Below are 16,466 nucleotides of genomic sequence, written 5' to 3' on the forward strand. Positions count from 1 at the left end.
TATCAAATAAGGTTTATGAGCGTTGTTTTGAGATTCTACAATCATTCCGTTTCCTGGCTAGCTGCTTTCGGTATCCAACCATAAAAGCTTTTGATTGATTTTGGTGCCACCTTCTGCTCAGCGAAGTAATCATCTTTCACGATGTAATATTTCTTATACGCAGTACATACACAATATATTCAGCACAAGCAAAGGAACCACAGAGTTTTGCAGAGGTGTTTTACCAAACAGTTTTTCACTTTTTAGAGGCAGAACTACAGACACCTTCTAACTCTTATAGTACCTAGGGTTGTTTCAGCTTAAACTCCTGCTGTGGAAAAACTGTTCAATATTAATGTTCTTTAGAAAAAAAAGTTTCTGGTTTAAAAGATGTCATGGTATAGAACATTCAGTATCTGTTTGGGATTTGTTTTTTGTCTTGTGTTTGCAATATGTCTATTCTGAATAAAGGAATTAAAATACCAATTTATGCTATAAATTTTGGTGTGGTAGGATGTGTAAGCACCCATATTTATAAAATTAATTATCTTATATCCTCTTCCATAGGAACAAGACCATTCTGTTTTACTTTAACATTCTGAAATGTGCCAGCCCAGTAGTGTTAATAAACCTACAGTGCCCTACAACACAGGTGAGTGAAATACAGAGCTAAGATATTTTCCCTGCCTCTTAGTCATGGTGCTTAGGAACTAGACATACATTTGTATGGATTTTAAAATTGCTCTTCATGTCCTGTGAAACATTATGTGATTGTTTTATAGATGACATGTGTAGCATACAGTATCTGTCACCTGTGATGGTCAGAAGAAAATAAATAGGAATGTATAAGATTGTCTATTTTGGATCAGGATTGAATAAAAGTCTGTCTAGCTGGATAAAGTAATTTGTTATTCATGAATTTATCACAGGCAGCTGTCCAGTAGTAGTAAGTGTATGCAAAAAATAATTTTGGTTAACATCGAGGATTTTCCAAGCTGGATGTGTACAAGAAAATGTACATATCCCCAGTGAGAGCAATTTCTGGGTATAGTTAGATCTTATGGTGCTTTCAAAATTGAAAAAAAGATTGTTTTTGGCTAATGCCACAGTTTGTACTCCCTTAACTGTGCTGCAACTTACTGTGAAGCTAAAATAATCCCTGTCACTGAACTCATGTGGGTTAAAATTGTCCTTCTGATCTTTTTAAAATTAGACCACTTTATTGACCTGTTTTGCTGAGCAATTGAAGGGTCCGGAGGGCAAGAGGTATGAGGAGCAGCGGAAATCACTCGGATTGTTCAGCCTGAAGCAAAGACTTAGGGGAGACCTCATCATGGTCTACAGCTCCCTGACGAGGCGAGCAGAGGGATGGGCACTGATCTCTGCTCTCTGGTGACCAGCGATAGGACCCGAGGGGACGGCATGGAGCTGGGACATGGGAGGGTCAGGCCGGGTGTTAGGAAAAGGTTCTTCACTGAGAGGGTGGTCAGGTACTGGAACAGGCTTGCCGGGGAAGTGGTCATGGCACTGAGCCTGCCAGAGTTCAAGAAGTGTTTGGTTAATGCTCTCAGAAACATGCTCTGGTTTTTTGGGTGGTTCTTTGGGGACTCAGGAGTTGGCCTGGGTGATCCTTGTGGGTGTCTTCCAACTTGGGATATTCTGTGATTCTAAGTTTCAGTAATTCAATTGTACAAACAGTTACATTGGTTCATTTTGGAAAGCAACTAATTATGTCTTGGGATTAAATTGGGTGTTAGGAGCAGGACTGCTCTGATCCACCCTTGCTGCCAAAGTAATTGTAGTGTATAAATGAACTAGGTGATAGAATTTGGTCTCAGTCAGCTTGACTACATTCAGTGAAATCCAGTGCTACTTTGGATGAGGGCTGTTAGATAGTAACCAGTTTACATATGTTAATTATCTTTTTATTTCACTGTCATTTTGAAGTGGCTACATTCCAGCTTGTCCTTACTCCTGATCCTAGTCCTTGCTAGATCTTTCTGGCCCATCAGTTAGTGTGACTGCAGGGACTATTTGATACAGCTGAAGAGATGGATATCTCCAGGAAGGGAGTGCAAGAACCCTCTTAACACTAATCAGGTGCTGACAGAATGGAAATTTTATCATCATCAAATTTGTTTCAGGATTCCCCACCTACCCACAATCAGACACCAGCACTATTACCCTGCAGCCTTTGGACTCTTCTGTTACTGAAACAATTCAGCCTGTCCAGAAATACTGAGTCATTGTGTGGGAATTGACTAGTACTGTGGTCAAGTTGGCGGTGGTTGTGAGTCAAGAAAGGTGGAATACTTCTTGAAACAGAGTTTGGGGGAGGGAGGATAGTTACTTTGTTTATTTTCAGACATACATCTCCAAAGCTGAGAATGTTCTTGAATGCTGTTTGGTGCTGCAGAGGTTTAATATCCTGGTCTTTTGTGAAAATACTGAAGAAACTTTTCTTTGATAATACCTCTTTTGAACTGCAGAGAAGATCTTGCATTCCTGTCCCTTTCACATAAGATAGTTCAGGAGAAAAACAAACAAAAACAAAGAAACAAACAAACAAAACAAACAAGAACTGGCATGGGAAGAGCTTCAGTTCTAGAGTAAGACTGGATTTACAAACTGTTATTACAGTTCACTGGACCCACAGACAACAGATTTCATTGCCTGTTTCGTAGGTGGGAAACTGAGGTTATGATAAAGTGTATACTCATAGTCACCTGTTGGCCCAACAAGGAAAAAGCTCTTCTTTCTTCATTCCTTGCCTTCTGGGTAGTCCACAGGACCATAGTACTCATCAAGAAAGATCCTCTTACAGCATCTAGCCTCTAGCCTGTTCCAGGATTAGCCTGTTAGTCTAAGGATTAACCCAAGATCTTTTCCCAAAATTCCTTTAGATGAACTGTATGTGGCGGAATGCCCTTGAGGTGAAATATAACTGCACATGGCATCTCTCTGGTACTTGGGTAGCAGAGCTTTGCAAAGGGTGTTTGGATAGCACAGCTATGGAAACAGAGAACAGCCTTCTGGAAAAGGCTGAAATTTCCTAAGAAGATGGATGTCAAACTGGCTCACAGCAATTAGTGACACTGAAAAGATCAGCATAGCTGTACACTTGCATGATTTTAGTGACTGGGAAAGCCTTTAGAGCCTGTGTTCTAGGGCAGCTGCTTCTCCATTACCTAATCAGAACCTCTTGAGTGGATACATTCATCAAACCCCAGCCTTCCCTAAGTTTCTCATATAAATCCCATTTATACTGGCTGTACCTGCTGCAGTGTGAATTTCATTCCTGGAATGTTAACCTCACTTGCTTTGTAATTGGAGGAGATTTGTTGTTAGTCAGTCATAAAATGTTACCTTTATTTGAGTGATACACACCTAACTTGAATGTTATCTGTGGAGATGTATTAGACTGAAGAAATTTTGTAGAAGGGTAGTTTAGTTTCAGCTGCATGAGACTTTTTTTTTTTTTTTAAGTGAAGTTCTCCTTATAAATGTAATGGAAAGAAATGACATATATCCTGTGAAAATAGCTACTGCACCACCTGGCTCATATAACTAATTATTAGAGAAGGTCCAAAAAAAGGTTATGAAGATGGTGAGGGGCCTAGAGAACAAGACATATGAGGAGCAGCTGGGGTCCCTTGGTTGGTTCAGCCTAGAGAGGAGGAGGCTGAGGGGAGGCCTCATGCAGAGGGGCAGTGGAGGGGCAGGCACTGATCTCTGTGCTCTGGTGACAGTGACAGGAGCCAAGGGAACAGCATGGAACTGTGACAGGGGAGGGTCAGGCTAGGTGTTAGGAAAAGGTTCTTTACCGAGGAGGTGATTGGGTGCTGGAACAGGCTCCCCAGGGCAGTGGTTACAACACCGAGCCTGGTGAAGTTCAAGAAGCATTTGGACACTGCTCTCAGACACAGGGTCTGATTTTTGGGTGTTCCTGTATGGAGCCAGGAGTTGGACTCGATGATCCTTGTGGGTCCCTTCCAACTCAGAATATTCTGTGATTCTATGATTCTATATACACTACTGCTGATGGCAGCAGAGGAAGGCCCCCAGTTTTTTCTTGGTGCTCAAAAAGAAATTTTGTTTTGATTAGACTTAAAGCTCTGCATATGTACCAGAATATGTAGAACCTAAGAAGATAGGGAGAGCGGCTTGATATGCCAGATATGAGGAGAGACTTTGAAATGTATTCTATCAAACAGTTTCAGAATTATTCATCTGGGAATTCAAAAGCAAAACTTGTGTCCCTTCCTATATACTACAGTATTGCTGCAGACAGTTGCATAGAACTGTGCACTTTTATAGGTGGCCTTTTTCTTTCTTGTTAATTACGTTGACTTTTATTATCTTTCTCTGCTCCCAGTGCATCTTTACTCTTTTTTTTCTTTTCTTTTCTTGCAGCTTTGTGTCTCAAAGTGCCCAGACAGGTTTGCAACCTATATTGATGTTCAGGCCTCCTACAGATATAAACCAGATCAGTGGAATTACTTCAAGCAGTTCTGCAAACCTGGTTTTAACAATCCTCGCAAGGTGTGTATGTATAAAAAGGTGATGGAATACATTTTTTTCTTCAAGCAGTATGTAATATGCATGATTTTACTGGGCTCTGATGTATCAGAGCTTTGAATTATTCCTGTTTCACAATATAAAGAGTTGTCCTGTATGTATGGTTTGATACTGATTTAATCAAGGCTTAGGTCTTGTATGCATACCAAATTCCCCACTCTTTTAGTGGATACAGTTTGCTTGCAAGAATATTTGCAGCTACCCATGTAGGTGCAGTACTGTGGCAAGGAAGTCTCCAGTAGTTAGGTACTCCACAGCAGTAGAGAATATGTCTCAACCAAGTTCTTAAGGCTGCTGCATCATCTACAGCTGCATAGTCAATATTTTTTAGCTAGGAAAATTTAATCTATCCTTGATATAATTGATTTTGCACTGAAGCGTACTGCAATATTTCTCCCGTCTTTAAAAAATGTTGTGAATCAACTAAATTGTGTTAAATTTTTACTCTTCTTTAAGAGAAGAAGTGAAGAGGAGGCAAGGAACAACTGCCCAGTCACCTCGGACCTAGATAAAGATACAAAATGAGCAGGTCTTTTCTTTTTTTTGACACCAAAAAAGGCAAAGAAAATAGTCTTCCCAAATCACACTGACAGTTTAGATTCTCATGTCATGAATGTATATTGCAGCTCCACCGGTCAAGTTCGGGGAGGAGGCTACAAAGCCCAGTTTGGGACATTTTCTCAGACTGGGTGAGAAATGAAAAGCATTTAGTTATTCTGCTATGTATTCAGCATTCCTATTTTCCCCTTTTAGTCTGTTGCTCAAGTTCTACGTGATGAAGATTGTCCTTCGATGATCATTCCAAGCAGGCCTTGTGAGTGGTTGTACTTCTTACGCACATCTTAGCAGATTGTTAGCGTTCACATTAAAGCACAACTCTGATCTGAAAAGTAGTTTGTGGCAAGCTCCCTAAGAGCTGTCTGTTATCTGATAGTGACTATTATTCAGTTTTAAACAGTTTGAAAGTGTAAAGATTTTTATTTTTTTTCTAACTGCTGTCTGTGAACATTCAGCATGTGATCAGGTAAAGATGAGCTCTTTTTTGTTCATGAATCGTCACTAATAGAAAAATATCTACATTTCAAATTGTGTGAGCAAGCAACCCCACTGGCATCAAGAAAATATCATGAATGTAAGAAGGATCGTATGGCCAGCTGTTAAAGTTCAAATGATACTTGAGCCCAATTGCAATGCAGCTCAATTATTAGTTATGATGCTGGCTCTGCATGGCATACAGATCAGTAATGGAGGAGCCAAAAGATGTTTTTGTCACTCTGGTCAGCAGGTATTTCTGAGTAGATAACCACAGATCTCAGAGTTGATCTCAGCTACAGAAGTGTAACATCAAGAGTATCTGCCACTGACCCAGAAACTCATGCAAATAAGAAATTGCTGTTTATTTTTCCATGCTTTAAAGTAGGCATCATGTAAATCGGGGGCAGGTTATCAAAAAGAGAAAATATGGATTCTCTTTAATAAAGAAAAGAATTTTTATTAAAAGTGATGTGCTCACCCAAAAGGCAGAAAATTAATTTGCAAAGCTATTATCTTGTTTTAGATGACAATAGGGGGCAAAGATTACGGGAGGAAGAGAGACATGTTACTTAATTATATCCTCACAATAATTGGTAGAATAGATAGTCTAGACTGAATATTGAACTCTGGCATCCATATATATTAGAACTAAATAAAGGAAGCACAGAATTCTTATATAAAGTTCAAGTTCAGCTGTGTTGGAGGAGTGACCTGCTCTTCCTTTCAAAATGAAAACCAGGACTTCTTGCAGCAAAGACCAAGGCAACATAAAAAAGTATGTAACCATCTCTCCTTTTCTCTCTTTTACAATCATCACCTAGTTTGTCTTTTCCATTTTCTCCTCTCCAAGGATATCTAGTGATAATATCTGGTACTGCAGGTCATCTGGCATATGAGGCACTGAGGCTTGCTGCTATGTCTTGGTTTGGGTGCTAGTACCATTTGTGACCAGTCATGCTGAGTCTGTCCCCGGGGGCTGGTTTGATTATTGCTGTGTAAATAACATACTTGAGAAGCAGCAGTATTTGTAAGCTGCCTAGATACTGGCAGAGAGTAAGTTCTGTATTTATTACAAATTCTTAAACTGCTACAGATACTGTTACTGTTATTTAGTAGCACCTAGAATGTCCAGTTGAAAGCTATGCTCCCATCATGCCTGAACTTACACAAACATAGGACAAAAAGCCCCAGAGCATAAAAACATTATCTTGAATATAATGTTTCTTCCAATATTTGTCAAATGCAATGTATCAATAGATCATCAAGTGTAAAACAATTGACTATGAATCTGAAATGATTTAAATATGTTAGAATTTGTTGCAAAAAACAGGTGATGAAAGTGGAGCTCATCATGAAATGTAATGTGCATCCTTTGCTTTGATATTTTGAATAGTTCTTAAGAGATGCTTCCCAGACTTCTCAACAAAGAATGGTGTGCTAACTGTGGCAAATCAGACTACGTTCAGAGATGGAAGAGGGAAAACAAGAAATGTAACTGATCTCAGGGAAGCTGCAAAGTAGGTTTTACTGTTCTTTACCTCTCATTTGCTGCATTATAAAATTGTAAAATAATTTAGGAATTGAAAAAATAATTGGAATCTGTTGTAGCAAATGGCTGAAGGTAACCAGGCAAGATTTACTAGTAAATGGTCTCTATGCCTGGGCACCTGCATAGTTCTAGTAAGGGAAACCATCATTGTGTTATAAAAAAATGAGCAGGGAGCTAAAAGTTTTAGTTTGATTGTCTCAAAGTGGTTGTTTTTCAGTTTTTAAATCATTCTTCTTGTTTTTCCTAGCAAAAATTAGTATTAAAGAAAGCTAAAGAAGCCGTAAAATTAAACCCTCTCGGTCTTGGCTATTCCTTCCAATGATGGTCTTTACTATGGGCATTTCACCTCTTAAGGGTGCTCCTGTTTTTAAGAATATGTCTAATGGTCAAAAAGTGTTGTACTGGGCTCTGATGCATGATAACGCCTCCCTTGCAGATGGAAAGCTAGCACCTCCAGTCCTGGGTATTAACCAGGATGAGAAAAAAATACTGAATAGCTGAACTTTTCCAGCTTCTGTCAGTCCTCATCCTGTCTGAAGAACAGGGGTACCTCTTCATGCCTCTCAATCCAAAACTGCCACACTCTAGCACCTTACCAACCCTGATAACACCCACACCTGTAAAGTTCCCTTCTTCTGGCTTGTACAACCACATTGTGTAGTCTTACCAAATTTTTAATTTCCTTTTAGGAAAACATGAATGTGGCTAAGTACTTTGTGAGATAGGAAAAAAATCCATAAATTCAACTTTTATCTTCACTGTACTCTTTTCTGCTTCTCTACTATTAGCAGTCCTGGAGTCACAAATGTGTGGCTTTTAGTACACTGCAGATCTTAATAACACATGATTTTCTTGTGACATAATAAGCAATTATGGTGATAAAGCTGGTGATAATCAGCACTCATAGAGCTTTTCTAGTAAAGCTTTATCAGGAACAGTATAGACTTTTTAATGCAGGTTTTTGGGTTTTTTTGAGGATTCTTAACTTCAGAAGAATTTTCTTTGGCATGATTTCGATTGATGTTGGTGTAGTTAGAGAAATGAAGCAGGAGAATAGTATTATGATCTTCTTACTAGCAATGATATTTCAAATTCTTTGACTGGGCCTATTTGTTGTTTAAATAAATTCTGCTTTTTTACCCAAAGCAACCTTTTCTTTGGTTTGTCTTTTCTCAGCGGCATCAATAATGTCTTGGATGCACGATCAGTTGGAATGAAAATTTTTGAAGACTATGCCATTTCTTGGTATTGGATACTAATGTAAGTTTTTAATGGGAATTTGTAATTCTTCCAAACACCCTTTGGAGTGTGCAGGAAATGAAAAAATATGGATCATGTATGTGTTTGTTACCAATCCTACTTTTAAACTCAAGGAGCAACTGTAACTTCCTGTCATCACATGATGGTAATGTTGTTATGATTTCATACATGAGGTAAGGATAGCACAGCATATATACATAGAATGTCAATTGATGTGGAGTAGGTTTTAATATTCTATGAGGAAAAATAGAAGGTGATATCTTCTGTTGCAGGGCCCATCTGTGTGGTAACTCCAAAACTGAAACTCTTACAGACTTTCAAACCAATTTGAAGTGTCAAGTGTCACTGGTATTTATATAAAACACAATTTCTAAATTCATACTGCCAATTCAATGTATAGCTAAATCTATTATAAATCTGCTAGTGCCGATTAAGTGGGCAAAGCAATGTCAAGAACAAAAAGTATGTAATGATATTAACTTTGTCTTGCAATTAATATTCACTAATCAATCAGTAAAAATGCAGCACTGAAACAGAAGTAGTGGTGAGCTACTTCTACTTCAAGCTTCAGTTTAAGGCAGACTGTCTGTAGAGGACAGTTGTTACCATGCTCTCAGTTTTGGTGTTACTAGGACTCATGTATATCTAAAGAGATTTAAGCAGGCTACTGTCTATATTTGCACAGGTAGCCTACTGCTTTCAAGAACAGAACCGTAAGCTCCGAAACTACAACTTGTTTTGAGGAACATGCTCTGAGTTTCAAACAAGCCATTCAGAAAGTGAAAATATTTCATGCTAGGAAGACTTTAGGGGCAAGGATGTAAGACTAGCTTACAAAGACTTAAAATATAAGGTGATTTCTTGTCCCTCTGCCCATCTGGCTTAGTTGGCCCAAAACATCTCAGCGTTTTTGACTCTGTATGATCAGGCTGTCCCACGTCCTGTCTTTGGTAACTGGCTAATAATATTGGGAACATTCAGAAGAGAAGTTATCAAACACAGGCAAGATGTTTTAAATTTTTATGAGTATGTACTCAATACAAAATTCTGATATAACACCTACAAAAATTCTGAGAAATTAAATGTTCTCTAAATCATCTAAGCTGGATTTTTGTTGAAGGGGAATTATTATTCACATTGCTTTAGAATGCCTCACCTAAAAGTAAAAAGGCTTTTTGCAGTTGTTTTTTCCGTTCTGACTTGCCTTCTGGGAGTGTAATGAGAATAAGTATTTCCCTGCTGCAGACCTGAGAAAAAGAAAATAGTGTGTAGATATGTTTCATAGGGATTCCATTGATGGGTCATTATAAGTCAGCTCTTACAAGTTTCTTTTTATGCATCACAATTTCCTGATCATTCCCTGTTTTGATGGGTAAATAGTCACTGTTTTTCTTCCTAAACTTAATTATCTTTGTTTAGAAAAGCTCCTAGAATGTCACTTTATTAAAAGTGTTCCTTTCCAAGTAGGGATCTTTAATGGAAGACATAAATAAGCAACCTCCTCCCACACAGGTAGTCCTCTATTTCAACTTTCTATGTCCTGAAAAAGGCAGTGAGTTGTTCAGCTGGTGTAAATGACTAAAAAGTCATTTTTGGTGCTAGTCCCATTCAGCTGAGCTGAAAACCTAGTGGATACAAACATTTCTGGCTGTGCCCTGTGAGATCATCATATCTAAGCTACTGGTTTCTAATAGCAGATGATATCCAAGAGGATGTATTTCATAACGAAGATTTTGAAATACAGTTTTAAAAATCATTCTCATATGACACAAAGTGACCTTCACTTGGAGTAACAGTCATGCAAGAAAGGGAAGATTCTCACACTTTTTCCCCTCTTGTTTCTGTCTCTTATCTCTCCAGTGGGTTGTTCATTGCAATGATTGTGAGTCTGCTCTTCCTTGTGCTGTTGAGGTTCACAGCTGGGGTTCTCTTCTGGATTTTCATCTTTGGCGTGATTGGAATTATAGGTTATGGTAGGTGTAATCTTCTAGCTTCTGAGGCTACTTTTCCTTATTGCTTAAATGTGAGCAAGGAAAATCAGTAATCATATCAATTAAATGGTACAACTGGGATAAGTAATGCTCAGTTTTGGACACAGTTTAGTGACAAATGCTTAAATGACGGTGAAACTTAGTAAGAATTCAGCTGTGCTGACAGCACCAGATATAGTAACCTGAATTATTTACCTATGGTATGCTTAATGTATATTCATTTGCACTGATATTTCTTTTTCTACATGTGATTTTATAATTCACTAATTTCTCGGTAATGCATTTTTTATTTTTGTTTACTGACATGTTGAGGACATAACACTTGGCTTGTAAAAATTATTTTTAAAATTAATTTTAAATATTAAATATATATATATATTTAAAAACTTGTCTTTGCACTCCTCAGAAACACACTTTTTATATTAATTGCTTCTTAAAAGGCATCTGGCATTGTTACTGGGAGTATGATCATCTCAAAGGCATACCTGGATCTGACCTCACTGTTTATGATATCGGATTCCAGACAGACTTCAGAGTGTACCTACAATTGAGGCAAACATGGCTAGCATTTAGTAAGTGCCCTTTAAAACCTGTATCAATTAATGGATATGCAGGAGAATCAATCACTGTCTTTTTGCAGTGTTTGCCTTGTTAAAACTCCTTCAAACATGTCATTCAGACAGGTAAGAATTCTTTTTCTTTGTATTGTGCAAAATATCTGGTTTTAGAAAGGATAGTAGTGTATTTGGAAAAGGAAATAATGCAATCACACTGCTGATGGCAGTGAATAATGATTCTGGGAGAGACAGAAATTAGATTAATAACTATGCACATTTTTGTGGAACTCTTTATGATCAGATCACTGCTTTTTTTTTGGAGGCTGCACTAAGACTGTGGAACGACCCTTCACAAATTTCATCATCTTTATTTTCAAGAGTGCTTCATTGCCTTCTCTTACAGGGTCATGTGCATCTGTTTTTAAAATAAAATTCTACTGGAAGAAGAAAACATGCACATTCCTCCCCAGGAAAGGAGGGGCAGAAGAGAGAACAAATATGTGGCAAATATTAATTGCATTGCAGTTTCTACTCTATTAGAAGGCACATGGACACTGTAACTGGGATGGTGAATGGGACATAGCCTAGATAAAAACTGTTAGCTGAATTAATAGAACAGTATATTGCTTAAATCTCCATTCTTTGCTTTGTGTTTTCGTTGGATCATTGAGCTTGTGAGGCATCTTCCTATGTACTGTTGAGGCAAATCTTTTTAGTATTCTATCTCTAGAGGGCCTTTTGACTGTATTATGTTTTTCCTTGTAACTCTTCAGTCCCTTCTGCTGCCTGATTCTTAGCAGCCAATGTGTAGTTTATCTAGAGGTCAGTGTCACTTTCAGACAAGTAACCTAAGGTACTCAGGAACTGTCCAAATGATTTGTCCAAAATCACCCAGCAAACCAGTTAAATATCCTTGATGAAAATATAGGTCCTCTCAGTCCTAGTCTAGAACTCATCATGTACTAACAATGCTTTCATTTTTTCACAAGGGGAAAAGTCACACTAACTTAACTGAACTGAAATGAGACCAACTTTAAAGAAAACTGATTATGTTTTCCTTCGTGAGGAACTCCATCAAAATAGGTGCTAAAGTGCATGTAACAAAAACTTTATTCAGAACAAAATCTGTGGCTCTGAGCATCACAGTGGTTACTTGCCACCTGCAGTTATGATGGCCAGGGGTGCCGATAATATTTGTAATCATGTTTTAAGAGTATCTGTGTATATCTCTGTCTGGATTCTGAGTCTATGTCTTAGCTGTGACAGCTAAAGCCAATCTCCATATCCTTTTGCAAACTTCCAGGCAAGCCAAGTCCTAGGAGTAGTTATCCCTTCTGTCTTCCTCTCCCTCTACAGAAATTCCTGGTTTCATCTGAAGGAGTCAAGTCCCACTGTGTGCAACCATCCACAGCTGCTGGACAGGTTTATCATAAGATCATAGAATATCCGAGTTGGAAGGGACCCACAAGGATCATCGAGTCCAACTTCTGGGCTCATTTAGATGTTGTCTAACTATCTGAATCACCCAGAGTTAATGGATATGTCTCAGAGTCTGAAGAGATGTGCTTCAGGACCCTGTCTTATCCAGATGAAGTGCAGAGATTTTTATTTATTTATTTATTTTACTTTCTAGTGCAGAAGTAGGTTTTGAACTGACACAAATAGAAATCAGACTGATCAGACTCTTTGAACCAAATCTGGGTTATGATTCAAACACGGCTAAGAAATGTTGTGTGGTATACCACTCTCAGTTCTCTGACCTCAGAAGTTTGATTCCAGCAGCACAACAGGAAGGTGCAAATAATTTGTCCAGAACTGTCCTATCCTTCTCCTTCTCCTTCTCCTTCTCCTTCTCCTTCTCCTTCTCCTTCTCCTTCTCCTTCTCCTTCTCCTTCTCCTTCTCCTTCTCCTTCTCCTTCTCCTTCTCCTTCTCCTTCTCCTTCTCCTTCTCCTTCTCCTTCTCCTTCTCCTTCTCCTTCTCCTTCTCCTTCTCCTTCTCCTTCTCCTTCTCCTTCTCCTTCTCCTTCTCCTTCTCCTTCTCCTTCTCCTTCTCCTTCTCCTTCTCCTTCTCCTTCTCCTTCTCCTTCTCCTTCTCCTTCTCCTTCTCCTTCTCCTTCTCCTTCTCCTTCTCCTTCTCCTTCTCCTCCTCCTTCTCCTCCTCCTTCTCCTCCTCCTTCTCCTCCTCCTTCTCCTTCTCCTTCTCCTTCTCCTTCTCCTTCTCCTTCTCCTTCTCCTTCTCCTTCTCCTTCTCCTTCTCCTTCTCCTTCTCCTTCTCCTTCTTTTTTCCATGTGAAGTGAAATGAGCTCATGCCAGGTTAATACTCAAACAAAACTATTGATTTAAGTGCATTTAAATGTTAGAACAATATGCATGAGAGAAACACACTCTTCATGAAAGAGTTAACTCATCGTCTCCTTTTTATTTTATTTACTATATTTAGATACTACAAATTAGCAGCAGTTAAGTATTAACATGGAAAATGCTTGTTTATGAAAAATATGGTTTGTTATGGGTAAACTGTATTTAAGGGCAAATGGTACGGTCATATTTCAGTGGATGTTTATCTTTGCCTGAGAATGCTATCTTCCATTTTTCATCTAAAATTACAAATGCTGATGTCAGGGTCTTATATATTCTAATTCCCTGCATGTAGAATTGCCCTACACTGGCACTTACAAAACTGTGAAATAGAACTGAAGACTTGCAGCGGCAGTGAATGAAAGGGAGAAGTGCTCTAGCAGAGCATCTAGTGGAGTTCATGAGCGAAAGTGTAAAATGCAAGGCAGGAAAAAAAGCAATTTACAGGGGCAGTGTATTGGTTTGATTCTTGATAAATTATTATTATTTTTTTTTTATTTACAGTGATAATACTTTGTGTTGTTGAGGTCATAATAATACTGATGCTGATCTTCCTAAGGAATAGGATTCGGATTGCTATTGCACTGTTGAAGGAAGGTAGTAGGTATGTTTGTCTGATCTTAAAATACTTTTAACTTTATTAAATGATCTCTAGGGTATATTCTTCTTGAGTTTCATCTTGCACTACAAAGAGCAGAAAGTTGAGAGTAAAAGCACAACACTGGGTATGTTGAGAACATTAGGTAGTATATGGAATGCTGGTTCTCTCTTAAAGAGGTTGTGCTTATAAGAGCTTTCTGTTTTGCAATAAGACATTTCTTAGCTCTCAGTTTCCTGCCTTAAAAGTACGTATACAGCTAGTGGTTCCATGTATCCTGAGTGCAAACAGGTATATCAGCTGAAATGTTAAATGCAGTCCATTATAATAGGAGGAGCCTGGGGACCTATTGCTGCGAACTTTGCTCTGTAAGTGGACAGTCTCCAAAATGACATACAGGTGGTGGAGTTTTGGTGTGTTTTTTTTTTACAGTGACTTTTATTTAGAAAAGACTGCCTTCTTCTGTCTCCAATTCATAGAACCATAGAACCACAGAACCACAGAATATCCTGAGTTAGAAGGGACCCACAAGGATCACTGAGTCCAACTCCTGGCTTCACACAGTGTGGACATGCATAAATCTGCAGAGAGAAAAGGAGACTTCCATTACCAGACATTGCAAAATGGCTCAGTCCAAGATACTTCTTTTCAGCTCTGAGCAAATAGGAAATCAGAGCATGTTTTTTTTTACCTGAAGACCTAGGAGACCTCTTCATTTTGTTTTTCCTGAAATCTGTATAGACTTTGCAGTAGTTCATATGTTTTACAGTGCCAATCATAGAATTGAGTTGGGAGGGACCCTCAAGGATCATCAAGTCCAACTCCTGGGTCCCCAAAGGACCTCCCTAAATAAATAAATAAATACATACATAAATACATAAATAAATAAATCAGATCAGATCATGCGTCTGAGAGCATTGTCCAAACTCTTCTTGAACTCCATCAGGCTTGGCACCGTGACCACTTCCCTGGGGATATGCTTAGTTATTTTTAAAACTGGGTTTGTAACAAAGGGAAAAAGGACTTGAAAGATCAGGCCCTTGGATTTCATTTCAAATAGGCAAAGGTCTGACTGGCAACTACTGAAAGCATCTTCCTTGGCAGTAGAGCTCTGTCGTTAGAGCACATTGACTTAACTCTGAGTTTATCTGTGTGCACGTGCTTACAGTTTTCTGCCATCTCCATTGGCACTGTGATCTTCAGGAATCAGGATCTGGGATTTTTGTGACAGGATTAACAAATACTGAATTTCTGTATGCAGTCAGATATCGATTTCTTATGCTACTATGCAATTAGGGCATAGCAGTTAAACTGGACAGTACTAGACTATATATTTTAATTCCTGTTCATTAAAACCAGGGAACACTTTCAATACCCTGCAACATTCTTTGTTTGTAGTCTTGACAGATAGGAGGATTTCAAATATTTTATAAACTTCCTGCTGAGAAGTAGTAACATTCTATAGTTTTTCAGCAGCATAGAGAGGTCACTTGAAGGTGATATTTTTATACTCATGAATACAGATGAGGTGAAACAGGCCTTACAGAGAGATCTTGACTAATTAGGGGGCTGGACAATCACCATCAGTACGAAGTTTAACAAGAGCAAGTGCTGGATTCTGCACCTGAGATGGGGCAACCCTGGCTGTGTGTACAGACTGGAGGACAAGAGGTTGGATAACAGCCCCATGGAAAGGGATGTGGGGGTTCTGGTTGATGTCAAGTTGAATATGAGTCAGCAGTGCACACTGGCAGCCAAAAGAGTCAAGTGTATCCTGGGCTGCATTATGCACAGTCGAGCTAGCTGGTTAAGGGGAGTGCTTGTCCTGCTCTACTCAGCAGTGGTGCAGCCCTCACCTTGAATACTGTGTATAGTTTTGTGCACCACAATTTAAGGAGGACATAAGACATTATGAGAGAACATCCAAAGGAGGGCTACAATGATGGTGAAAGGTCTAGAGGGCAAGCTGTGAGGAGCAGCTGAGGCCCCTGGTGTGTTCAGCCCCGAGCAGAGCAGGCTGAGGGGAGGCCTCATGGCGGCCTGCAGCTCCCTCACGAGGGGAGCGGAGGGGCAGGCGCTGAGCTCTGCTCTCTGGGGACAGCAACAGGACCCAAGGGGACGGCACGGAGCTGGGACAGGGGAGGGTCAGGCTGGGGGTTAGGAAAAGGTTCTTCACTGAGAGGGTGGTTGGGCACTGGAACAGGCTCCCCAGGGACCCCTTGGTCATGGCACCGAGCCTGGTGGAGTTCCAGAAGTGTTTGGACACTGCTCTCAGACACAGGGTCTGATTTTTGGGTGTTCCTGTATGGAGCCAGGAGTTGGACTCAGTGATCCTTGTGGGTCCCTTCAACTCAGGATATTCTGTGATTCTAAGAAACACTATTTAATTACTGTAAGCCTAACAGACCACGCTCTGTATTCAGGAAGATGAAAAATAAGTTGCTAATGACTGTAAATCAAATTATGTTTCTCAATACCCTTTAACTATTCTTTTAAAAATATTGCAATTATAATACAAAAATCCAAAGTTAGAGACAATTAACAGTCAGTTTGCTGGAGT

General features: G+C 39.2%; 1 protein-coding gene across 2 annotated transcripts in view; it reads left to right on the forward strand.

Annotated features, from left to right (window-relative positions):
• The window catches only part of SLC44A5 (solute carrier family 44 member 5), a 91,553-nt gene that overhangs the window by 53,660 nt on the left and 21,427 nt on the right, over nt 1–16,466 (forward strand). For both annotated transcript variants that reach the window (XM_080601549.1, XM_080601548.1), the window contains exons 5-12: nt 547–631; nt 4,393–4,521; nt 5,311–5,371; nt 6,986–7,109; nt 8,318–8,401; nt 10,262–10,374; nt 10,833–10,964; nt 13,813–13,912. In XM_080601549.1, coding sequence (XP_080457675.1) covers nt 547–631; nt 4,393–4,521; nt 5,311–5,371; nt 6,986–7,109; nt 8,318–8,401; nt 10,262–10,374; nt 10,833–10,964; nt 13,813–13,912 — 828 coding nt within the window. The remainder of the gene's footprint in view (nt 1–546; nt 632–4,392; nt 4,522–5,310; nt 5,372–6,985; nt 7,110–8,317; nt 8,402–10,261; nt 10,375–10,832; nt 10,965–13,812; nt 13,913–16,466) is intronic.

Source organism: Anser brachyrhynchus (assembly GCF_964034855.1).
Source record: "Anser brachyrhynchus genome assembly, chromosome: 8".
Lineage (NCBI taxonomy): Eukaryota > Metazoa > Chordata > Aves > Anseriformes > Anatidae > Anser > Anser brachyrhynchus.